At 42.3% G+C, this 25,921-nt stretch overlaps 2 protein-coding genes across 5 annotated transcripts in view; one reads left to right on the forward strand and one right to left on the reverse strand.

Moving 5' to 3' along the window:
* Positions 1-25,921, reverse strand: part of LOC124862933 (small integral membrane protein 22-like) — a 102,555-nt gene that overhangs the window by 37,381 nt on the left and 39,253 nt on the right. The window contains exon 1 of one of the 3 annotated variants that reach the window (XM_047357144.1): positions 1,026-1,107. The exons of 1 other annotated variant lie outside the window; for it this stretch is intronic. The gene's annotated coding sequence lies outside the window, so the exon portion shown is untranslated. Of the gene's footprint in view, positions 1-1,025; positions 1,108-25,921 lie in introns of those variants that run through there. One more of the 3 variants, XM_047357142.1, reaches the window with a different exon arrangement.
* LOC124862932 (conserved oligomeric Golgi complex subunit 1-like) lies at positions 1,027-19,806 on the forward strand. Of its 2 annotated transcripts, XM_047357141.1 has the most exons (16): positions 1,027-1,381; positions 1,603-1,850; positions 2,309-2,490; positions 5,982-6,158; positions 8,966-9,122; positions 13,866-14,076; positions 14,210-14,576; positions 14,868-15,298; positions 15,441-15,587; positions 15,673-15,834; positions 16,484-16,608; positions 17,029-17,137; positions 17,288-17,397; positions 18,595-18,676; positions 18,827-18,850; positions 19,606-19,806. In XM_047357141.1, exons 1-15 carry the CDS (start codon positions 1,073-1,075, stop codon positions 18,833-18,835), a joined length of 2,826 nt encoding a protein of 941 aa, XP_047213097.1. In that variant the 5' UTR covers positions 1,027-1,072; the 3' UTR covers positions 18,836-18,850; positions 19,606-19,806. The 2 variants fall into 2 exon arrangements, with proteins under 2 accessions (XP_047213097.1, XP_047213096.1); XM_047357140.1 differs by lacking the exon at positions 18,827-18,850.

Below are 25,921 nucleotides of genomic sequence, written 5' to 3' on the forward strand. Positions count from 1 at the left end.
GGACACCAAGGACCACCAATTTACCAGTGGGCAGAGACCCCAGCTACCGGCACGGAGTGTGGCAGGGAGGAAATACACCCCACATTTGATGGGGCCTAAACTGATCTAGGAGACAGAGCAGCCCAAGACCCAACCTGACACAAAAACAGTACAGTCACATCACACATTCCCTCCCTCATACCTACACATAAAAGCACTCACACCCACACACCCAATGTAAAGACACACAACAATAGATGTTTTACACTCATTCACACTCCTCATACATACTCTATACTCTCAGGTCCAGGCACCGATACCCCAGAGGAGCAACCCCTTCCTTCGGGGATGGAGACAGGCAAACCGCACCAGGCCAGACTATTGCCGGCATTGCCGGAACCCAAACCCCAGCCCAGACACCGACCAACTGGACTGCAAGCTCCAGCAGAACAACTATTAAGCTTTATTAAGTGTTTTCCCTTAATAAACGTAATCATCAATTAAAAACTGCTTTTCATTTAAAAACCCAGAAGCTGGGTGTCAGGCAAATATATATATTTTTAAGAAATTCTAACAGTTCATTGAGTTTTGCAGGTGCATATTAATGAACCACTCATTAAGTTCAAGTCTGTTGCAGCAAAGCATCTAAAACGTACAGCCAACCAATCCTGAAGAACTGGAATCAAAGAAACATGCGCTAACCTTTAAATTGTACAATTTCACGCTGGCTGTTAATAATAAAAACTGAGTACAGTAGAGAAGTCTGGTTGCATCTATGTGGACTGAAATTCTTATTTTAATTTTAATCTTAAAAGACTTGAAAATGATCCAAACAAATATTAACGTTTGAATATATTTTTCCTGGGCTGAAGGTTTTTGCAGCGTCCCCTGGCGGCTAAATCAGTGTTTTATTTATCTTTGCATGCGGTGGGAGGGATCGTTGCTCAAGGGAAATCTTCGATAGACAGCTCTGCAGACCAATGAACATACAACCCACTGATTATGTCACAAACATTTGCTACGTGGAAGCAGGAAGTGACCCTGACCTGTTTCCGGGTTGCATTTTCTTCATCAGCTGAACTTGTTCTGAGGAATGATGGCCGGAGACCCTGTTCTGTCTCTCCGGGTCTCGGAGATCAAGGACCCGACAGCTCTGTTCGAGCGTTACAGCACCGAGGAGATCCGCCGGGTCGAACGCAAAGTCCGCGGGGAGATCGAGCAGAAGAAGGAGGAGTTGAGGCAGATGGTCGGGGAGCGGTACCGGGACCTGATCGACGCCGCCGACACTATCGGAGAGATGCGCCAGTGCTCCGAGACCTTGGTGGAGTCCATCCAGGACATGCAGCAGTACTGTCACACGCTGAAGCAGGGCAGAAACTGCGTTGGAGGCACCAGGCAGGAGGTACCGATCTCTCTGCTGCACTTATTGTAGGTCCATACGTGATCCAGTCTAAATCTGCTTTAATCAACTTTTCCGAACTAAAAATCATATCTGTCTTTTAATCTTGGTTATTAAATCAATCGTGTCACAACATACGATTGACAGAAGAGTTTTAGTAAATGGTTTTCTCAGTTTGGAGATCTGATCCTTACACCATCACCTGTTTGTGTGTGCTGCTGCAGAACCAGAGACAGTGGCAGGAGAAGTTCTATACCATGGCCTCCCAGATCAAGCTCCTCCTAGAGATCCCAGAGCGCATCTGGAGTGCTGTGGAGGCCTCCCAGTACCTCCAAGCCACCCAGCTGTACCTGCTGTGCTGCCACTTGCTCAGTCTGCTGCAGCTGGAGGCTGCAACAGGGGGGCAATATGGCCCTGTCCTCACCCGCTTCCCCATCCTGGTCCGGCAAGTCACCACCACTGGTCACTTCAGGTACTTGAAGGGTCAAAAGGTCAAACTTTCTTCAGAGTGGTTTTTTACCCGATGCTACAAATAGGAAAGGACCAGTGATCACACTGATATGGTGGAGATTTCTAATCTCTATTTTTTTTAAAGTATTTTTTAAGTAATTACATCCTCTGATATTTCCAGGCATTTTCAGCTTCTTACATCTCAGTTCCTAGTCTGGCTTTATCATTGAAAACCTCATTGATACTTAAAACGCTTTCACATTTTGTCCCTCAGTAACAGCTTCCTCACTGAATAATGTTACGGTTAGCTCAACATGATTTGGTGTGTTTACTGACCAGAAGATTTTTTTGGGTTTTTGAGTTTCCTATTGAGCTATCACTGGTCAGGGGACGTCAAACTGAATATCGTCAGATTCCATCTACCAACAGATTTCTTGGTCCATTTCTAATCCCCAGCGATTAAATGGCCTCTTCCTACAGGTCAACCATTCTCTTGGAGAGCCGGTCTCTGCTGCGTGGCCGGGCCGTGTCAGACCAAGCTATCGCTGAGGCCCTGGTGTCCACCATGCTGTTGGAGGATAGCTCACCACGCCAGGCCCTGGCTGACTTCCTGTTGGCTAGGAAAGCCTCCATCCATCAGCTGTTGAACCAACCACAACATGGTACTGTTCCTTTGGTGCAAAATAGTTACCTTCAGAGGGATGTGGGTAGGATCAGTGTTTAGAGATGCAAAGGTTGAACTAACAGAGATACCCACAATTTGTGAAATAATTGTTGCAGCATCCTTTTAAAAGGGATGGATGGTTGGACAAGATCAACCATGAGTTCTCCAGGTTCCTTCCAGCAGCCCAGTCGGGTTCCCATCTGTTTTGACTTCTGTTTAACATAGTTTGTAGAGTCCTTACTCAATGTTACAGTATTACAGTACAGCTTACTTACTGGACAACTGCTATTCCCTAAGTTATAAGCATCCAAGGATATCTGAATAATATCTGGAACTTCCCTTGGACAGAAGCCATTAATTGTTTTAGAGAAGTAATCATGATGCTGTAAATATCAGTAAAAATCCTGTTAATCTGGACCTGATACAGGTCACCACAACTAAACCCTTTGGTAATGACAAACATAGGTGTAATACCGCAGTAAAGCCACTGTCTGTATCTGGTGGCATAAAATCAGGATCATAGGCTGGTCACCTCAATCATTTTATGTCTTTTAGAGACGGTAATCATTGACCATTTTCACCCAAACTTTTAAAGAGAACTTTACCTACTGGCTTGGTGCTGCATGTGTTGAGGATCTCAGTTGGACTGGCAAGAAGTAGTCTTTTAATACTGGAAGAGCTTCATAACCTGCTTCATAGTATCATAAATCTAATATTCTCCTTTATTCCTTTGCTTAATATTTGATCTGCTGTACAGTACAGTCTGTCTGTTCTAGATCCCTAATTTATCATGTAAAGTTAATAAAGTTTGGGCCTTTCACTTTTTATTCTAGCAGTTCTGAAGATAATCTTCCTTGTAAGTGCAGCTTTGGCTGCATCCCATAATATACAAGGATTTTGCTCACTGTTGTCATTATACTGTAGATATTCACTTAGATCTGTTCCTAGAACTGGGGTCATTATGCAGGTCAGAGTGATCAAGAATGATCTGAAACATCTTTCACCAATTCTCTAGTCCTTTATCATATGCAGCTTTCTAGTACACATGGAAAAAAATTATCTATTCTTAAATTAATCCTATGCTGTGATGAGTAAAAAGTGTTTCCTGGGATTAGACTGTTCCAAGCCGGCCAGACATCTATCAAACCTAAATCTTTTATTGCATTGTTCAGACGTTTTCTTTTCTCTCAGTATTTCATGAGGGCTTAACTAGTATATTAGGATCTCCCAGTGTTTCTGTTGCAATTAATCTAAAACTCTTTTAAAGACATGTCACTCCTAGGAGGGGCATAAGGGGGCAAATTCATCCATTTTCCCTTTACCCATACATACCTGTCTTCCCTAACTCACTCGGACTGAGTTTGATACTGATATGGCAAAACCCAGAAATACTGACATGTTCATAGAGCATTTGGATAGATGTTAAGTAATTTCATATTAAATGAATCTAGGACATGTAACAGTCCTTGGCCTATATGCTGGGTCTTTGAATGGAAACAGAAATGTGTTTAATCCTACTTCTTTGCTTCTTACTGTTAGCAGCCTGAGTGAATGAGAGAAAAACTGCTACATTAAATCACTCAAACATTCTGTGATAATAGAAATGTATCATAGACCCAGTTACTACATTTTGTCTGATAAAGGCTCCTCTTCAACTCAGAAACTTTGCTCACTCAGTTTCTCTCATCTAAAGTTGCTATTTAGATCTTAGGCGTCTTTCAACGTGTTTAACCTGTAATTAGATTGTCTCTGACATTGTCAGAATAGATCCTAAAAAGTAGAACATTTGAATAATTTTAGTTTTGTTAACTCGTCACTGTAATTTAGGGATGGGTGCCTTTTCACATCTGAACAGATACGGTACCGATACCGGAGAATCGATACTCAACGGTACCAGTTTTCGGTACTTTTGTGTGTGTTTATGTGGTAATAAATGTTAATTCGTTTATTAATAAAATCTCCAAAAATGTTCAATTTAACATTTATTTCTCAATATATAAACTAATGAATATATCAAAACAGCATCCAGCTGTTTGTATTGTAACATCTCAGATGTTTCAAACATTTCTTCAACATTAAAACCCTTAACTGACTACGTAGTGTGATGCAATTTAAAACCCAGCCATGTTGCTGGACGATGAGTCGCTAACGGATCCAGGCGTGCTGACCGTGCTGAATGTAGGAGTTGTAACCGTAGATCTAAGGCTAACGAAAATTGTCTCTTCAGCCTTGACAAAAATCTGGTTTTGAACCAGGTCCTTCCTCAGATTAGAACTATACCCACCACTGGCCTTGCACTTCGCATCACAAATATTGCAGCAAGCGTAATCTGCATCGTATTTTGTAAAGTAGAGCCATACTTTTGGGCGCTTCCTAACAGACATGCTTTGACTGTAGCAGCGGCTACTGACGTCATTACGCCATTGTGCGTGCAATGCTACGCTCATGTCCGGCATGGAAAATCGCCCACTCTTCCTCTCCCTCAGTGTCACAATGATGCGTTCAGGTACCGATACATGGTACAGGTTGACTACGTGAATCGGAGCTCAGTAGTACCGAAGGAATTCATTAAGTATCTATAAAAGTACTGAATTCGGTACCCATCCCTATTGTAATTTCAATATAAATGAGCCTCAAAATCAGTTTTATCTCTGAATACTTTTACTTTTATTTCACCGAAACTTTATATATTTATGCCTAATGTCTGTGCGCTGTGAGCTCTTGAAACTGAAGCCAGTTTACTTGTTTGTGCTCACAGTCCTGGCCAATAAAGCTGATTCGTATTCTTTCACTGCAAAGCTTTTTAAACTACCTTTATTATCAGAATTTAAATTTATTTTGTTAAAGAGTTTGCTTTTATTGTTATAAGTGTTGTTTGTATTTAAATGTTTATGTTGTATAAATTAATATTTTATATTTAACCATTCATTCATTCACTCAGTTTTTCTTCCATTGCTTTGTTTGTTGTTGTTTTACTTGATCAGTCACTAAACTTGGACCTAGAAGTGATTTAGTAACTCAGCATAGTGATAAATAGCTGATCAAGTAAACATTATCCTACACCCCCCCCCCCCCCCCCCCCCTCACTGAAGCAATAGGAGACACCAGGTTCTCCTCCAGCAGTCTGAGCCTTACTTCTGGCTGAGGAAAGACCCTCTAATGACAGCATGACCACAGAGCTGAGACACATCGTCAACAAGCATGTGCATGTACTCAAACTGCTGCGGTGTGCTACCAAACTGCTGTTTTTTTTTTGTTTTTTTGCAGTAGACTTATTGAAATAGAGGAGAAATTCTAACAAGTCTCCTTATTTTCAAGTAAACATATGGAATTCTAATCTAATTCTAAACTAAGGTATTTTAAAATTTGTCCTTCACAAGATCTGAGGCTCTTCAGCCCAAGAAGCCTAGGTATAAGGATGCTTATGATTACTTTTAACATGTTTTATGTGAGATGATGAACCAACTCATAGGAGTGTTTATTATCCAGGTGCAGGGATCAAGGCTCAGGTGTGTAGTCTAGTGGAACTGCTGGTCACCACGCTCTTCCAGGCCTATGCTGTCTTCTACATTCCTCCTGAGGGGGTACCCAGGCCAGGAGAGGGAGCCCTGAGCTGTGGTATGCTCTTCTCCACCCTGGAGAATGTAACCTCTTCCACTCCTACAGGTAAACCAAAACACATCATTAGTGGGATTGGTGCACCTTTTAGGCATCACTTGTCCCTCTAAAACTGTGTTCATTCACGCCGCATGATATTGGGAAACTATGTGATATGCATATTGGTATAGTTAGAAATATGACTTGTGATAAATAAATACTGTAAAATAGAATATAATACAAATATGCTTTATTGTCTCAGTGAGGAAATTTAGGTGTACAAACACTAAAGTGAAAGGCAAATAGAAGCATGAAGATATAAAACCAGTAAGAAAGTAATAAGACTATCTTCATATCCCAAGGGGGAAATTAAATTGTCGAAGCAACAAGACAGAGTTAAAAAGTTGTACATTGAGAATGATAATTTAAAGAAAATTATAAATTAAAAAAACAAATAGTGCAAGCAAAGCAAAAAAATATAAATTCTAAATATTAAAAATAAACTTTATATAAAAAGTAAAGTTTCAACAAATATGTGCAGTAACTGCATAGAAAGAAGAGATATAAATGAGGTAATACTTGTATGTATTGGCAGTACATTTATAGGCTTTTATTGTAGTCTTATTGCTGATGGGAGGAAGGACCTTCTGCAGTGTTCCTTTCTGCACGGTGGCAGCCACAGCCTGCTGCTGAAGGAGCTGCTCAGAGTACCCGCAGTGGCGTAGAGGGGGTGAAAGTTGTTGTAAACTGGGTCCTCTCCCCTTCTCCAGACTGAGGCTCAGGTTATAGATGTACTGCAGTACATCACCAAGTTGGTCCACAGAATCTCTGAGCAATCTGGGGCTGATACCAACAAGTCCAGCAGCCTTACAAGCCTTGGTCTTTATATATATTTAGGGTGAGGTTGCCTGAGAAGGGAGGGGATGGGGAAAGGTGGAGCTGAGGGTGTCAGGACACAGGAGGTGGGGGTGGTGTGTGGCAGCAGGTTAGTGTATTTGGGTAGGGCAGAGGAGTGGGTAGGTGCATTCAAATCTTTTAAAGCACAGATTCAGTTTATTTGCCCAGTCCCTGTCCCCAGACTCAGGCCTCCTCCCTGCAGACCGCAAACACACACACGCCAGAGCTCAGAGTGACAGTGTCTCAATGAGTTGCATAAGTGGGGAAAATAGCAATAGTTTATTGTTGTTCAGGTAAATGCTGTTTTTATACCTTTTTCATCTGTGCCAGGCTTTAAGCTAATTTTTACATATTTGGTTCCTGAAAAAAAAAGAAGATGGTTTTACCCTAGACCTGTTTGAGTTGGTTCATGTGTGGCTTTTCTTTTAAAGTTTAAAGAAAGTTTTTTATTGACTGTGTATACTGTCATTTTGCTGTTATGTATGCAAAATGCACTTTTCATCAGGCTTCATAAGTTATTCAAAGAATTTAAATTATTTGTAATATTTATAGTTAAAGTGTTTAGCGTAATTATGCTGTTACTTATGTATAATGCCATAATAATTTTATACATTTATGCTGTTTACAAACGGCCCGTTTTACAGTGAAGTGGGTCGGCATTTGGGCTTGTATTCATAGTGCTGGTTACTTGTTTCTCTCGCTAGATCTGGCAACACTGGCTGAAACAGTCGCTCAGAGCTTCTTCAGTCTCCTCAGACCATCTCATCACTGTGCATGTCACAGCTGGTCCACTATGTACAACGGGTTTATATCATTCAATTCAGTTTAATACAGTTTTATTTCTATAGCGCCAGTTCACAACACGTGTCATCAAGGCACTTAACACAGTCAACTCAATCGAATCATACAAATTTCAAGTCGGGTACATACATTCCAATTACTCTTATCAAACAGTGCAGTACTAGCTGGAGATGAACCAGGCTGTGATCTGAGCCGTCCAGGGGAAGGAAAGGTGATTATCTGTATGCCTCCTTGGTGTTGGCATCTAATAAGTCCAGCATTTTATTGTCTCTGGTGCAGCAGGTAACACACTGGGTGAATGTGGGGAGAGTGGAGGACAGGGAGACATGATTAAAATCCCTGGAGATCAGAAGAAGGGCCTGGGGATGCTGTGTTCATAGTCTGCTGATAGCAGTGTGGAAACATCACAGGCAGCTACAGTGTTAGCAGAGGGGAGAACGTACATTGTTATCGCAATAACGTGTAAAATCTGCGGTAGATAAAATGGCTACATGCTAGCAGCTTAATGTCTTAACTGCAGAGTGTCTCTTTGATAATGAAATGCTCAGAGTTGCACTATCTGTGTCATTCTAACACAACAAGACCCCCTCCTATCTTCCTACTGCTCTCCTTGGTTCTGATGGCCCGGATTAAATTAAACTGTTCATGTTTATGTGTGCGTCTAGAGTTAGCACAGTTATCCACATCTCAGTCAAGATAAATGTTTTTCTGCTTTGAATTCTTAGCAAACTTAGACCCCATATAATGCGTCTTTCCAGCTAATGAATAAAACTAAATTCATTATTTCCATTTCAACAACAAGGTTTAATTGAAGAAGTAACTTCTGGTCAGCTTCTGTTGTTTTAGTATTGAAACAACTTAGCTGTTTTTTCTTAATGTCTTTTCCACATTTTTACCTTTTTTATAAATTCTTATGCTGCAACAAGTGTCACCAAATGTATTACAGGCAGAAAATCTGACTACATGGTACTTATAATTAAGGTAACATTTATTGCAGTTGAAGCAGTTCTTCGCCATTCTTGTATTTTGTACATTGTGAGAACGATAAATTTGCCAAATTTTGTGCAACCCTAGTTTGTATGGATCCTTAAGGGTGCATATGAGTTGCTGGTAATTGAAGAAAGTTCTATCATGTTCTTCGATGTATTGTCTCCAACATAATTCTCTTGTATTGTCAGGTAAAGGGAGAAAGGTGCTACAGGAGGAGTGGAGTACAGGCAGCTGGTTCAGGTATCTGCCTCCATCCATCACTGAGTTTCAGCCCACCCTTCGCACCCTAGCTCTGCCGATCCAGACAGAGCAGCTCCGGGACACCCTCCAGCAGTGGATCAATACGTGAGGGCTCCCCACATTTTTCATGCTGCCTCATGCAGCACCTTGCCAAAGTTTTCATACACCTTTTTATATATGTTGTCTCCTTACAACCACAAACCTCACAATATTTTGTTGGGATTTTATGTAACAAAACAACAGACAGTGCAATTCATTTTCTGTTAAATTCAGTTTGTTTATATAACGCCAAAACACAAAACACGTTGTCTTAAAAAGTCGATTCAGTCGAATCATACTTATTTCAAATCATGTTCATATATTCCAATTGATCCTAGTTATTAGACAGTGTAGTCAAATTCAGTTTATTATTCAAATTGGTTAAACATTTTCTATCTAAGGAAACCCAGCAGATTGCGTCGAGTCACTGACTTGCAGGCTTCACTCCTCCTGGATAAGCATGTAGAGACAGTGGGGAGGAAAACACACCTTTAACAGGAAAAAAACCTCCAGCAGAACCAGAACCAGCCTCAGTGTGAACGGCCATCTGCCACAACCGACTGGGGGTTTGAGAAGACAGAGCAAACACACAGAAGACAGAACTGCTGATCCAGGAGTACGTTCTATGTTAAAGAAATGTGAAAAGTTAATGTCAGTAGTAGCTCCTTTAGTGGCCTCATCTAGGAGAGAAACACAGCTAAGCAGATAAACTCTGAGACAGTTTTTAAGTCCATGAAGTTGTAAGAGAGCACATCCAGTTAGTGGCAGTAGAAACTCAGCCAATGTCTACAGTAGGGAGAACCAGTATTTGATCCACTGCTGATTTTGCAGGTTTTCCTACTTGCAAAGCATGTAGAAATCTTTCATTTTTATCATAGCTACTCTTCAACTGTGACTGACGGAATCAAAAACAAAAATCCAGAAAATCACATTGTGTGATTTTTTTTCTTCTTTTCTTTAAAGTCATAAATTAGCATTTTATTGCATGACATAAGTATTTGATCACCTAACAACCAGTGAACCGGCTCTCACAGGCCTGTTAGAAGCCCTCCTGTTCTCCACTCATTACCTGCATTAACTGCACCTGTTTGAACTTCTTATCTGTATAAAAGACACCTGTCCACACACTCAATCAAACAAACTCCAACCTCTCCACACTGGCCAAGACCAGGGAGGTGTGGAAGGACATCAGGGATCAAACAGTAGACCTGCACAAGGCTGGGATGGACTACAGGAAAATAGCCAAGTAGCTTGGTGAGAAGACAACAACTATTGGTGCAATTAGAAGAAAATGGAAGAAGTTCAAGATGAGGGTCAGTCTCCCTCGTTCTGAGGCTCCATGCAAGATCTCACCTTGTGGGGCATCAGTGATCATAAGGAAGGTGAGGAATCAGCCCAGAACTACACAGCAGGACCTAGTCAATGACCTGAAGAGAGCTGGGACCACAGTCTCAAAGAAGACCACCAGTAACACACTACACCACCATGGATGAAAATCCTGCAGAGCACGCAAGGTCCCCCTGCTCAAGGCAGCGCATTTCCAGGCCCATCTGAAGTCTGCCAGTAACCATCTGGATGATCCAGAGGAGGAATGGGAGAAGTGGTCTGATGAGACAAAATAGAGCTTTTTGGTCTAAACTCCACTCGCTGTGTTTGGAGGAAGAAGGATGAATACAACCCCAAGAACACCATCCCTACCATAAAGCATGGATGTGGAAACATCATTCTTAGGGGATGCTTTTCTGCAAAGGGGACATGACGACTGCACAGTATTGAGGGGAAGATGGATGGGGCCATGTACCAGCGACAGCCCCGAAGACTGAAGGATCTGAGGAAGATCTTTATGGAGGAGTTGTTCAAAATCCCTGGTGCAGTGTTTGCAAACCTTGTCAAGAAGTACAGGAAACGTCTGATATCTGGAATTACAAACAAAGGTTTCTGTACCAAATATTAAGTTTTGTTTTTCTGATGTATCAAATAAGTATCTAATGCAATAAAATGCTAATTACTTAAAAATCACACAATGTGATTTTCTGCATTTTTGTTTTTGATTCCGTCAGTCACAGTTGAAGAGTAGCTATGATAAAAATGAAAGATTTCTACATGCTTTGCAAGTAGGAAAACCTGCAAAATCAGCAGTGGATCAAATACTTGTTCTCCCCACTGTATGTCTAGGAGAGAGAGAGTGTTAAACACTGAAAGACGAGCTGGAACTCCTGCCTTGTTGGACCTGCCAGGCAGGAGGCCTAGAGGAAGACCAAAGAGGAGATTTATTAATGGTGTGAAAGAGGACATGAAGGCAGAGGGTGTATGAGAAGAAGATGCAGAAGATAGGGTTACATTGAGACGATGACTAGATGTGACAATCTCTGAAAGGGAAAGCTGAAAGAAAAGGAGGAATACTCCCAGACATTTCCTGAATATTTCTAATTTTGGCAATATTCCAGAGGTGAAAAAATGAAATCTTAGTAACTTAATTAATTTGGGATTTAAATTACATGTTCTGGTCAAAAGTAACACCAAGCTTCTTTATTACCGGAGGCCAATCTATTGCTATCCAGATTAAGTGATTAACTAAGCAGTTGTTTTTTTTCAGACCGTCTGGTCCAAACACAACAATCTATGTTTTCTGAATTTCAAGTTAATTTAAACATTTAAACATTATCATTTAAACATTTAAAGTCATCCAGGTTTTAATGTCTTCAAGACATGCCTGTAGTCTAATTGGTTGGGCTCATCAGGCTTTATGGGTAAATTAAGCTGAGTATCATCAGCATAACAGTGGAAATTTATCCCATGCTTCCAAGTCTTGCCACAGATTCTGTTGGTTTTTAGATCTGGACTTTGATTAGACCATTCTAAAACATGAATATGGTTTGATCTGAGTGTCAGGGACCACGCCGTACGGCAGAAGGACAAAGGGATAAAAAAAAATTTTCTCTGTTTAATTTTTCTTGATAATAGTTAACAAAAGTTTATGGAAAATGAAATAGCTCTAGATTCTATTAGAAGGGCCCAAAATGAAATATCAACTAAGAAAAACATAACTAAAGGCAACAAACCACAAAAACCCTCCTAACAATGAACACACAATAGAATATATGCACAAAGGCTAGCCTACAAGAAATGGGAGGGGACACTAAGACAAACAGTAGATATACCTTGGGAACTAATTCAAGCAAACAAATTATAACTACAACACTAATGTTAAAACTTCAACAAAAGAACATGAACACAAAACGTTTCCAATCATTAGAATTTAGAGATCTTTGGTAGTGTCTACAAAGTCAAGTCTCCTGCTTCCAGCAGCTGAGTGATTCCTCCACTTTCTGGTGGCATCATAAAAAGTCCTCTCCTCCAGACAGTTCTTTAAAACTCAGCAAAAATGAGACATTTAATGATCTAAACATACATACAGTTGTTCACCAAACGCGTGTGCCCATATTAGCAAACACACTGTTTTAAAGTAATATTACAAGTAAAGTGAAATTATAATTAAATGTGCTGGTGTCAAAGAAGATATATACTACCGGTCAAAAGTTTTAGAACCCCTTTATTTACTGGTTTTCTGTATGTTTATGACTATTTATATTGTATGTAGATTCTCACTGAAGTCATCAAAACTGTAAATGAACACATATGGAATTATGTAGCAAACAAAAAATCCCAAGAGAACATTAAACGTGTTTTTATTTTAGATTCCTTACAGTAGCTGCCGTTTGCTGTGATGACTGAAATATTAACCTTTGGTCGTCTCTCAATGAACGTCTGGGAAGTTCTTTCAAGACTCTTTGGAAAACCATTTCAGGTGACCTCCTCATGAAGCTCATGGAGAGAACGCCAAGAGAGCAAAGCAGTCATCAGAGCAAAGGGGGGCTATTATGAAGAATCTAAAATATAAAAATGTCTAGAGTTATTTTACATTTCTTGTTAACTATATAATTCCCTGTGTTTTCAGTCCCAGTTTTGTTGCCTTTGGTGAGAATCTGCATGTCATGAAAGTAAAGAGACCCATTAAGTGAGAAAGTGTTTCTAAAACTTTTGACCAGTAGTGTAGATAAATGAATAACACTGAGAAATAGCTGGAGGAACCTCCACACTGAGCTATATCATTGTATCTCTGGCTGTATGTTTAGGGTGGTTGTCCTGCTGGAAGGTGGACCTCCACCACAGTCCCAAGCCTTCTGCAGCCTCTAACAGGTTTTCTTCCAGGATTGTCTTGGATTTAACTCCATTTTCCTTGTCCCTGTTGAGGCATCCCGTCAGCATGATGCTGCTACCATCGTGTTTCAGAGTGATGTGAGCAGAGCATCTTCCTCCATGTTTGCAGTGCCCCCGACATGGCTTGTGGCAAACTGCGAGGGACTTATGAATCACTGTTAACAATGGCTTTCCTCTTAATCTTCCATAAATTCCAGGGAGGTGGAATATGTGACTGATAGATGTCCTATAAATGCATTCTCCCACCTGAGTTCTGGATCTGTGCTGCCCCTCAAGGAGAACCTTTCTTTTCAGAGTTTTATTTGTTAAAATGGTTAAAAGCAACATATAATTTCTCTTTTATTCACAGTTCGGTGCTACTTTGTGTTTGTCTGAGGCTTAAAAGTCCAATAAAAGAAATTGAAGTTTGTAAAAATTGTTAAAAAGTTTAGGGGTGTGAATAAGGTTTGTAAGGACCTATACCTTGTTAATAACAGAGTTGTCATTAAAGACAGTGTCTTTGTGATGCTTTTATTTAAAAACTTTCTCCTTAATGCTTCATCTGAGATTAATTAATTGCTGCTTTTCCAACAACTTTTCTGTTCTCAGCTGCAAACAGGACATTTGTCATGGTGTTGGGACACTTTTGGTCTATGTGAAGAGTCTTAAGGGTTTGGGGGCCATTCGAGATTCTGTCTGGGATCTTTTATCCACAGACTCCATCAGTCAGCACTGGGGTAACGTATGTCAGCAGCTCCTAGGGCGCCCCCTGGCTGTGTGGGAGGACTTCTTGCAACAGCTCTTCCTTCAGCGCCTGCAAGTGTGTTCTCCTCTAATTTCAAGAACATTGAGGCATTTATTTCTTATTATTTGGAATGTGTGATTTGTGTCTAATGCACTGAATTGGCCTGTTGATGTAATGTCAAATGTTACATTTCTTTCCATTTCCTAAGACCATCACCAAAGAGGAAACAGAAGCCATTGCAACAATCTCGGTGCAGCTCCTCACCTCAGCTGTGAGGGACCAAGAGGGCCAAACCATCCAGTCCTCCACAGGTAGCAACCCTGTCTCCATTTCTGGTGCTCAGTATGAGGTGGATGTGGCCTCCTTTCTGTGGTCAGAGACTCCAGGGGACCTGCTGAGTGATGCAGCCTGGGTCAGTGTGCCCCAGCGGTGCCAGAAGCAGCAGCAGAGGAGTGGCCTGGCTATGAAGACACAGGCACTGACACCTTGTGTTCAGAACTTCTGCTCCTCTTTGGATGCAAAGCTTAAAGCCAGGCTTGATGACCTCCAGCACTATCTTCCTTCCCAAGACACAGGTATTCCTGAATTATGTTGCTTAATTCAAGGGGTATCAAATTGTGATTGTTTTACTCCTGGGATTAGATCTGCACAATATATGAAATCACAATAATTATCTTAATATTACAATAGGACTGCTTGGTCGCAATATTTGAGTGGGACAATAACATCTAGCGAGAGCGTATCTATGTACTCTGAAAATACAGAGAAAAGCAGCTCTAAACTATCAAAAGCATCCAGTTAAATCAGCATAGTTTGCTTTAAGCAAGTACACTGGTGAAATCCATCTCTCATTCTGTGCTTGGCAGGATCCAACTCCATCTCAGCCACAGTGTCTTCTTCACGACCTCCTGACTCCTCTTCGTTTAACCGCTACACGGACTCCTCGGCAGTGGAGGAAGCTCTCCGTGAAGGCTGTGTGACCTGTGTTCGCCATATTCTTTCCTCCATCCGCTCTGAACTGGACTCTGTTCCAGCCTGTCTCAGCTCTGTCCTTTTCATGGCCAGGTTGTGCCAGTCTGTGGGTGAACTATGTCCCAGCCTGAAGCACTGCATCCTGGGAAAACAGAGCACAGTGGAAGCCCCAGCAAAGGGGACCCCAAGACAGGGCAAGAAACTGGGCAAATCCAAAGCTGCCACAGAGGTCAGCCCAGTGCAAGCCAAGTGGGCGGGGCTGAAGGAGGAGCTTCTTGGCTGCAGCATAGAAGCTTACCGCATCTGGAGCTCCGCCCTTGCCAAAGTCAGAACCTGTCGGAAATGTAGTCCACAGTCTAATAGATCCTCTTATTCAGTCATACCTGGAATGAACCGTTGATTGTTTGCTAGCACTGCAGCTTTAATAACATCCTGATGTGTTGCTCACTAAAGCTGTGCTTTGACAGGGGCTGGTGGAAACATTTGGTGCAGCTTTGCTGACAGAGTCTGCTGGTGCAATTCTGACGACTACAACAAGTTGGGAAGATCTGGAGATCCAAGAAGAGTCTGAAGCAGGGAACAGCGTCACATCTAAAATCAGTCTTCCAGTTCAGGTCAGAGGTCCAACACCAGCATGAAGTAGGGTTTCTGATTACTCATGTTTCATCTGAAACCCTCTGACTCTTGATTCTTGTGCAGCCATCTTGGTTTGTGCAGTCTTTGCTGTTCCAGCTTTGCGTGGAGGTCAACAGAGTGGGGGGTCATGCCCTTCCCCGGCCGACCCTGCAGGAGCTGCTTCAGGCCTGTCTTGTTCAAGCTCTGCATCACTATGACCTCCTCACAGAGCAACCACAGGATAGAGTGAGTGATGCTCAATCACAATTTGTTAGAAATGTTTGGAAGCTCAAAGTTGGTTTTATACTAAATGTCTCCATCTCTCTCTGCCCCTCTTTCTTGTCTGCCTACTGTCACAAAATAAAAATAAACTCAAGTATTTTTATTGGGTTTTATTTGATAGACCAACCCAAAGTAGTGCATAGTTGTGGAGACAAAGGGAAATGACTCGTGGTTTTTAGATTAAAGGAGAAAATCAATTATCGTTTAATGATAAAAGACACACAGCTGGATTCTGTTTACTGATTAGGCAACTTCTGAAGCTATTGGTTGTACTAGAATTTTATTTAGACGTATTAGTATAAAGGGGATTGAATACAAATGTATGCCACATGTTTCATCCTTTCCTTTTATAAAGTTTCAAAACCATCATTCACCTTCCAACTTACAAGTATGCACTACTTTGTGTTGGTCTGTCATATGAAAACCCAATAAAATACATTAACGTTTGTGGCTGTGATGTGAATGAATACTTTGGTAAGAGGCTATAAGAAGGTAACTTGCAGTAGTGGTAGCAATGCTGAGAAGACATGGAAAGTGGAACGGCACGAGAGGTGATGCAAAGGATAGAACTTTGATAATTTCTTTGAATTTCTCTCTTCTCCCATTAACTTAGGAGGGTGTCCTCCCCATAACTCAGAACCGAGCCTTGCAGTTGTTGTTCGACCTTCGATACCTCCACACCACACTGAGCAGCAGACTGGAGGAGGGCAAAACCTCTAGATCCCAGCAAGACCCAAGGTAGGAAGCCCTTGCAGCTGGCAGGACATCAGCACAAACAAAAAAGGCAGTTGTATGTTTTCCATCTTGTCTTCTCGGTCGTGCTTTGCATGTTTGGTCTTTGGTTTCTTTTTACCACCACCACTGGACGGGAGGAGTAGTGCAGTTTGTTTCTCAAATTCCTAATACGTTATTAGGCTAATTGAAATAAACTGAAGACACACAAATTACCTTGGATTCCGTTTATCCGGATACAAAAAAAAATCCCAGGTATTTAAATCCTGGGACTTTTAGTGGAAATTAGCTGAGGATGTAACTCAATACAACCATGGATAAGAAAAAGCCTAGGCCCAGGATTCAGTAGGTCACAGTATGGCTCCCTTTGATGTAGGTATTTCTGGAGTTTTGGTAACTTTTGAAACACTGCTGTTTATTTTCTAGATTCCACAAGATCTGTGATTGGCTGGAAAGCTTCATTGACCCCTTTGACCTGGATGTTTTTACACCTCCACTGAATGCCAATCTCAACCGGCTGTCCCAGAGGACCTCGGTATTCTGCAGCCACACGCACATCACAACACAAACATGAAACAATCTGATGCTGACATAAAACCACAGGAGTTCTTAGATTTGTGTCTTCAGCAATCATAAGAAGTGCCTGATGTTCTGATGTAACCGTTCTTGTGATGCTGCGTTTCAGGTGCTGCTTGGGCTCCTGACTGGTTCTGAGAAGCAGTTTGCCCCACGAAGCAGCACTGTGAACTCTCAGGAACCTTACAACATTCTGCCACTGGCCAGCAGTCAGATCAGGTCAGAGCTTACATGAGTAAACAATAGGTTAGGTGTTTTAATCTCTCTCCCAAGTTAGACATGGACTACTCAGGCTTTTACTGGCTGGTCCAGATTTCTGGGTTTCTTTACGGTTTGACCTGCCATTTCTGATTGTGTCCGATTTCAATGTTTGTTTTTCAAAAACTGTTGCAATAAAAGAACAAAATATGTGCTGTAGTTTAAATTCAGCAGACGCTAAAGAAATTATTCCCATTTATGCGTCAAAGCACATGTTGCTAACCCAGGATTCCTGCACTGTCAGAAGTATGGAAATCTATTTGATCATTTCAAGTTAGGATAAGGAGGAAAAGAGAAAAAACTGTGTATAGAAAAAGTTTGAGTTTCCAGCCTATATTTCTTATTCTGTTATGTTTAAAAAAAATCAACATGTCTATAACTTCAGCTTTCTACAGTGACTGATAACCTTTAGTATTGGTTTGCTGCATTACAACTCGAGTGTTTTTCCCACTCAGTTTGGTTTTGGTTTTTAACTAACAGATATACTCATTTCAGATCACATAATGAGGCATTTTAGTTCTGGATTTAAAACTTGACTCAGGGTTTTTGACCTTCTGAAATTCCTGTTTCTGTTTGCTGTGAAATTAAGGCATCACTGATCACAAACAGCAAATTATTTAATTCATTTATTCTTGGATGATTCGGTTCAGATTCGGCAATATATTCTAAACTAAAACAGATGTCTGGATGTCAGATGCCTTGGAAATAACCCTTCACCAAACTGCCAATCAGATGCCATTTACAGAACTGTGTTGTTTCAGGATCCCAAACAGCCAAATGTTTCATACTCGAATGTCTAGAATCGTATCAAAGCTGATCAAGAATAGGGTGTGGAAAAGTGAAATTTTAACCCCTCTAATCTTTGTCTGACTTTAATTAAACTTTAATTACTAAAAAAGGGCATCAAATAGCAACCTGTTAATGGACTTAAAATAGGCTTTGTGTTGAAGTTTTGATAGATTTCATGACAAGTTCAGATCTTTCTGTATTTGACCTGTTTATCAACAATCAGAGCCGAAATTCACTCCACTCGGATATTGCATGATAACTGCTTCTTGGTTCTTGTCTGTTTCTTTGATATTTAGCAGAGAATGGTGTGTCTGATCAGTAGGTACTGTTGGACTTAAACACCTGCCCTGACTGTTTTTTCTTTTGCAGGTTCGGAATATTGCCTCTCAGCATGTCAAACACGCGGAAATCCAAGTCCTCCTCCAGGGGGCCGGACGTTTCTCAGAACCTGGTAAGTTCTGTAGCTGCAGGGACCTGGGCTGCTCTGGGTCTGGGTGTGTTTTGAGAGAGAACACTTTTATTTGCTGACGGCCACAGAGTTATTGTTGTTTTTTGTTCCACTTGGGTAAAGCGATGTTTGTCACACTGTCTCTCTTCCCAGAGATTCTGAGAGTGACTCCTTCAGGCAAGTTCATCAGATTGGCTTTCTGCCTGGGTGTGTTTTGGTTTATTTAGTGCCATGGCAGTGTGTGTGCACTTCACTAATTCTTCCTATTTTTTATCTTGGCTCATGCTGGAAACAGTAGAATGGCCTTGGAATCCATAATGTCAAATTCTCTGCTTTGGCTCCTAGAATAACTTCTGATCAAACTCAACAGAATAGTTTCACAGACCAACAGAGACGGTGCAACCTGTATGATTGGACCACCGGATACAAACATTGTAACAGTTCAAGTCAGGAATCATCCTAATCTGACCAGTAACATCTGACTCATTGCTCATTTGTTTTGATCGGCCAAAATATTCTGACCACCTGCCTTTTAGCTATTAAACCTTCATGCCCTACCAAGAAAACAGGGATCCACTTCTCAGTTCAGTTTTATACAACCAGGACTTAAATCCTGAACCTATGTGAGTGGGCATATTGTTTTGGCTCATCTGCATATACAGGTTTCTGACTTATGTTACCTGGTTCTACTCTTTGAAGCATTGAAAGTGTCACCTGGTTCTGACTCGTTTGGTTGTTGCTGTAAAGCTTTCTGAACAGAAGGTTTTATAGCAAACATGACAGGTGGAAGGTGAAGGAATGGACTTACATTCGTGTAAAAGCACTAACTCCCTGAATTGTTCTGGATTGTATTGAATGTGTCTCTAACACTAAACAAGCTTAAGTGACACTCGCCAACAAAGATGATGATGCTTCTCTTCTTCCTCCACCAGGCTCCTCAGTCCTCCACAGCAGGAAGTGATGACAGCTTCCAGCCGGGCAGTCTCTTCAGACAGCTCGCTCATCAGGATGAGGACACAACATCGCCGTCTCTGTTCAAGCTCAGCTGGCTGTCGGGCATGGCCAAATAGCCCTTTATTGTTTTTTTATGTTGGCGTTGGGGATTTGTATAGTAAATAAATGATCTTCTGAGATTTGCCTCCTGTGTGATTTCATTGGTTTTACTCAACCACATCATGCCTCTAACGTTTCAGATTAACAATGCAGGCAATGAACTGTACGCTCTTCTTAAATACATTGTAAAACTTTCAGTCTTTGGCTTTGTTAAAACTTGTTTTATTAACCAAATAAATAGCTCTCTCTGCTGTTCAAACAGCTCATTGTGTACTACTGAAATATTATGGAGTAAGAAAGTACACCCTTCTCCAGTTCATGGGTTTTACCTATCAGAATGTTATATAAATGGTCTGATCTTTATCACATTCTGAAATTATTTAAATCTAACCTCTAGTGTAGGTTAGAGGAAGCTATGTGAAAAGGTTGTAAGGAAAATCTAAGTACACCCCTATTGCTTCCAGAGGATTTAGGAGAGAAAGAAGCAGCCAAATGTCATTAATGATAATTGATACTGACCATCAGCGTGAGTAGCTCAGCCAAAACTAGTGTTTCAGCAGCTTGCTGCTCAAACATACAGGTGACCTTAAAGTAATCTTTTAGAAGCAATTGCACCTTTCTCATCAATCTAGGATGTTATATAAGGTCATCTCCACACTATCTAAAGTCAGTTGTTCTACAGAGAGATTATCCCCAAGAGACAAGCATCTCAGACAGCTGCCAATCTTCCCAGGAGTGGATGTCTCAGCAGATTCAGCCAAACGTCAGAGCATGAAGCTCTGAGAAATCGCCAAAAACCTCAGCGCTCCACCTCAGACTCTACACGCCTCAGCGTGTTACAGTTAATGGCAGAACAGCTTGTTTGAAAGGGTTGCCAGGAGAATGGTTCTTCCTAAAAATGAAGGTGGCAGCGGGACTTAAGTTTTGAACCTGATTCAGCAAGTAGTAGACCAGCGTAGAAATGTTTATAAAAGAAAGGGCAAGTCAGTATAAACGTTTAATACCAGCCATGGAGTGTTGATGATTTGGGCTTTTTAGCAGCAACAAGCTAGGGACCTTTGACAGCTAAAGTTTGGTTCAAAAACACAGCAGGAAACGAGATGTTTTAACGCTCCAGTCCTTAACATGATCTTTGATTTAAATCATTTAGGGTGACAGCTTGGAGAGAGAAGCTCATTATGTGGTCCTATTAATCGATCAGGGCCTTTATTCACAAAGATTCTCTGAGTCCTGTCAGAGAGCTCTGATCTTAGCATAAAAATTCCTGCCAAGGATTCCTAACTTAAGAGTGACTCCGTTCTCTCCTGAGAGCAACTCTGAGCCAGAAGGACAAAATTTCCTATCTTAGTGAGGAGGTTTGGTTGACCCATTGCTAGGTGTGAAGTTGTCTTCTAAGATCTGTGATTGGTTGTTAAATAAAAAACAAACAAAAAAAAAAACACAAATGCGCTCCTAGTAATCAGTGGAAAGAAATTAACTAATGATAGAATTTAGACTGCATTCAAAAACGAGTAAAAAAGTTATGATAACACTTAAAACTGTCACACAGCATCAATGTTTGAACTTTATTTACATGTTTATTTTGCATCTACTTGTACTCGTTGTCTTCCGCTTCATCCAGGACCGGGTCGCGGGGTCAGCAGACTCAGTAGAGACGCCCAGTCCCTCTCCCCAGACACCTCCTCCAGCTCCTCCGGGGGGAGCCCAAGGCGTTCCCAGGCCAGCTGAGAGACATAGTCCCTTCAGCGTGTCCTGGACCGTCCCCTGGGCCTCCTCCCGGTGCCTGGGACACCTCCCGAGGAAGTCGTCCAGGAGGCATCCGGCATAGATGCCCGAGCCCCCTCAACTGGCTCCTCTCGATGTGGAGGAGCTGCGGCTCTACTCCGAGCCCCTCCCAGATGGCCGAGCTCCTCACCCTATCTCTAAGGGAGTGCCCGGCCACCCTACGGAGGAAGCTCATTTCAGCCGCTGGTATCTGGGATCTCGTTCTTTCGGTCATGACCCAAAGTTAATGGCCATAGGTGAGGGTAGGAACGTAAACCGACCGGTAAATCGGGAGTTTCACTTTTTGGCTCAACTCTCTCTTCACCACAACAGACCGGCACAGCGTCCCCGTTACTGCGGCACCACGACGGACACAGTCGAATGCTTTCTCCAGGTAAAGAAAACACATGTGGACCGCTGGGCAAACTCCCATGAACCCCCAAGTATCCTGCACAGGGTGTAGAGCTGGTCCAGTGTTCCACGGCTGGGACGAAAACCACACTGCTCCTCCTGAAGCCGAGGTTCGACTATCGGTCGAACTCTTCTCTCCAATACCCTGGCATAGGCCTTACCAGGGAGGCTGAGGAGTGTGATCCCCCTATAGTTGGAACACACCCTCCGGTAACCCTTCTTATGAAGGGGGACCACCACCCCGGTCTGCCAGTCCAGAGGCACTGTCAACGCAATGTTGAAGAAGCGCGTCAACCATGACAGCCCCACAACATCCAGAGACTTGAGGTACTCAGGGCGGATCTCATCCACCCCCGAAGCCCTGCCACCGTGGAGCTTTCTAACCACCTCGGTGGCTTCAGCCAGGGTGATGAAAGAGGCCAACCCCGAGTCCCCAGCCTCTGCTTCCACCAGGGAATGCATGATGGCAGGATTGAGGAGATCCTCGAAGTACTTCTTCCAACGTCCAATAATGTTCCCAGTCGAGGTCAGCAGCTCCCCGCTCACACTGTAAACAGTGTTGGCGAAGCACTGCTTCCCCCTTTTGAGGCACCGGACAGTTTGCGAGAATTGCTTCGAGGCTAACCGGTAGTCCTTCTCCATGGCGTCTCCGAACTCCTCCCAGGCCTGGGTTTTTGCCTCTGCCACAGCCCAGGCCGCGGCACACTTGGCCTCACGGTACCCTTCAGCCGCCTCAGGAGTCCCACAAGCCAACCACAGCCAATAGGACTCCTTCTTCAGCTTGACAGCATCCCTTACTGCCGATGTCCACCACTGGGTTCGGGGATTGCCACCGCAACAGGCACCGCAGGCCTTACGGCCACAGCTACGGGCAGCAGCATTGACAATAGCTGGGGAGAACATGGTCCACTATGTCTCCAACGTATGTCTCCGACCTCCCACACAAGCTCAGGCTCCTTCCCCCCCAGCGAGGTGACATTCCATGTCCCTAGAGCCATCCTAAGCATCTGGAAATCAAGCCATCGAGGTCTCCACCTTCGTCTGCTGCCCAATTTTCTTTGTACTGGTCCCTCATGGTTTCCCTTGCAGGTGGTGGGCCCTCTGGAGGATGGCCTTGCGTCTCTCGTTTGGGCTTGGCCCGGCCGGGTCCCGCGAGGAGCAACCCAGCCACCAGGTGCTCTCCAACGAGTCCCGACTCCAGGCCTGGCTCCAGGGTGGGACCCTGGCTCCACCGTACCGGGCGACGTCACGTGCCTCGATTTTGTGGTCCTTATGAAGGTGTCTTGAACCGCTCTTTGTCTGACCCGTCACCTATAGCCTGTTTGCCGTGGGAGACCCTACTAGGGGCATTTAAGCCCCAGACAACATAGCCTCGAGGATCATTCAAGCACTCAAACCCTTCCACCACGTTAAGGTGGTGGTTCAAGGAGGTGGGGGGGTTTACTGCATCTATTTAATATTTAATATTAATATTAAACTTCTGCATTTTACTGTGATCTCCTTGTATAAAGAAGTTTAGTTTGGTAAAATGATCAAAACATAATAGAAAAAAAGGTGGAGTAAACCGAACTGAACAGAGAAGCAGAGCCTGCTGGTGGAGGAGAAGAGAATAGTGTTGAAAGGTAGATTTGGTTCTGTGGTCAGGGTGTGAACAAACAAGGATTCCCAGCAGATCAATATTTCGCTCCCTCTGCTTTCAGCACCAGCCTAGAATGTGAGCAGAGAGGAGATAGCAGAACACCAGAGAACTTCTCCACAGACGGAGAAGCGTTGTAGACGATCATTTAGGCTTAGGCTGCTGACATCATTTAAAATACAGCAAATACTTATTTACCTCATTTACATCTTTCTTCTATGTACAGTACAGACCAAAAGTTTGGACACACCTCATTCAAAGAGTTTTCTTTATTTTCATGACTATGAATATTGTAGCTTCACACTGAAGACATCAAAACTATGAATTAACACATGTGGAATTATATACTGAACAAAAATGTGTGAAACAACTGAAAATATGTCTTATATTCTAGGTTCTTCAAAGTAGCCACCTTTTGCTTTGATTACTGCTCCGCACACTCTTGGCATTCTGTTGATGAGCTTCAAGAGGTGGTCACCTGAAATGGTTTTCACTTCACAGGTGTGCCCTGTCAGGTTTAATAAGTACACAGCTGATAGTCCTACTGAATAGACTGTTAGAATTTGTATTATGGCAAGAAAAAAGCAGCTCAGTCAAGAAAAACGAGTGGCCATCATTACTTTAAGAAATGAAGGTCAATCAGTCCGAACAATTGGGAAAACTTTGAAAGTGTCCCAAAGTGCAGTCGCAAAAACCATCAAGCGCTACAAAGAAACTGGCTCACATGAGGACCGCCCCAGGAAAGGAAGACCAAGAGTCACCTCTGCTGCGGACGATAAGTTAATCCGAGTCACCAGCCTCAGAAATCGCAGGTTAACAGCAGCTCAGATTAGAGAACAGGTCAATGTCACACAGAGTTCTAGCAGCAGACACATCTCTAAAACAGCTGTTAAGAGGAGACTGTGTGAATCAAGCCTTCATGGTAAAATAGCTGCTAGGAAACCACTGCTGAGGACAGGCAACAAGCAGACGAGACTTGTTTGGGCTAAATAACACAAGGAATGGACATTAGACCAGTGGAAATCTGTGCTTTGGTCTGATGAGTCCAAGTTGGAGATCTTTGGTTCCAACCACCGTGTCTTTGTGCCTCGCAGAAGAGGTGAACGGATGGACTCTACATGCCTGGTTCCCACCGTGAAGCATGGAGGAGGAGGTGTGATGGTGTGGGGGTGCTTTGCTGGTGACACTGTTGGGGATTTATACAAAATTGAAGGCATACTGAACCAGCATGGCTACCACAGCATCTTGCAGTGGCATGCTGTTCCATCTGGTTTGCGTTTAGTTGGACCATCATTTATTTTTCAACAGGACAATGACCCCAAACACACCTCCAGGCTGTGTAAGGGCTATTTGACCAAGAAGGAGAGTGATGGAGTGCTGCGCCAGATGACCTGGCCTCCACAGTCACCGGACCTGAACCCAATCGAGATGGTTTGGGCTGAGCTGGACCGCAGAGTGAAGGCAAAAGGGCCAACAAGTGCTAAGCATCTCTGGGAACTCCTTCAAGACTGTTGGAAAACCATTTCAGGTGACTACCTCTTAAAGCTCATCAACAGAATGCCAAGAGTGTGGCTACTTTGAAGAACCTAGAATATAAGACATATTTTCAGTTGTTTCACACTTTTTTGTTCAGTATATAATTCCACATGTGTTAATTCATAGTTTTGATGCCTTCAGTGTGAAGCTACAATATCAACCCAGTCTCATTCCAAATTGTGTAATACCTACGTTTGTCCACAGGGCAAAACGTAGCCATTTCACAAAAAGCGCTCTGAAATAGTAGCATAGCTACGTTTCATTTTCCCATTCTTTTCTGTGGTCTTACTTTAGATCACGTGACTGCTGAGTTTCTCGCCAGCATGAACAAAAAACATGGTGGATATCCTTGTTTTTTCGGTGGAAATTTCTTTATTTTGAGATAGATTGTGGCTTTAACTTTGTTTTGATAGCTTTTCTAGCGACAAATGGATACTTTATTTTCATAGTATCCATTCAGTTTATGAAAACGATTCGTAGTTTTTTTCGTTTAGACGTACAGTTTTTCAGGTCTCCACAAAATAGTACGAATACTACGTTTATGTTGTTGCTATAGTGGTTGCTAAGTGCGCTATTAACAACGAACCGGAAGGAAGTTGATAACAGTCACGGACCGAGTTGCCCTTAAAAATGGTACCTGACCACGAATACGCTTTTATGTAATAAAGATTTTTTTCTGTTTGATTTAAAAAATCACATCTATTTAAAAAAAAAAAAAAAATTGAAGCATTTAACCTAAATTACAAACTATAGAATTAAAACATTTTTGTATCGTAATTTACACACAATTTTTACAATATATGATGTACATAATTTTATTTAATGAGAAATCTAACAAATACATGCAG

The sequence above is a fragment of the Girardinichthys multiradiatus genome, chromosome X, assembly GCF_021462225.1.
Source record: "Girardinichthys multiradiatus isolate DD_20200921_A chromosome X, DD_fGirMul_XY1, whole genome shotgun sequence".
NCBI classification, from domain to species: domain Eukaryota; kingdom Metazoa; phylum Chordata; class Actinopteri; order Cyprinodontiformes; family Goodeidae; genus Girardinichthys; species Girardinichthys multiradiatus.

Coding starts and splice junctions, on each gene's coding strand:
- LOC124862932 (XM_047357140.1), top strand. CDS start 1,073: ATGATGGCCGGAGACCCTGTTCTGTCTCTCCGGGTCTCGGAGATCAAG. Junction 2,491..5,981: donor GTTGAACCAACCACAACATG/GTACTGTTCCTT, acceptor TTTATTATCCAG/GTGCAGGGATCAAGGCTCAG. Junction 15,299..15,440: donor GGAGCTCCGCCCTTGCCAAA/GTCAGAACCTGT, acceptor GTGCTTTGACAG/GGGCTGGTGGAAACATTTGG.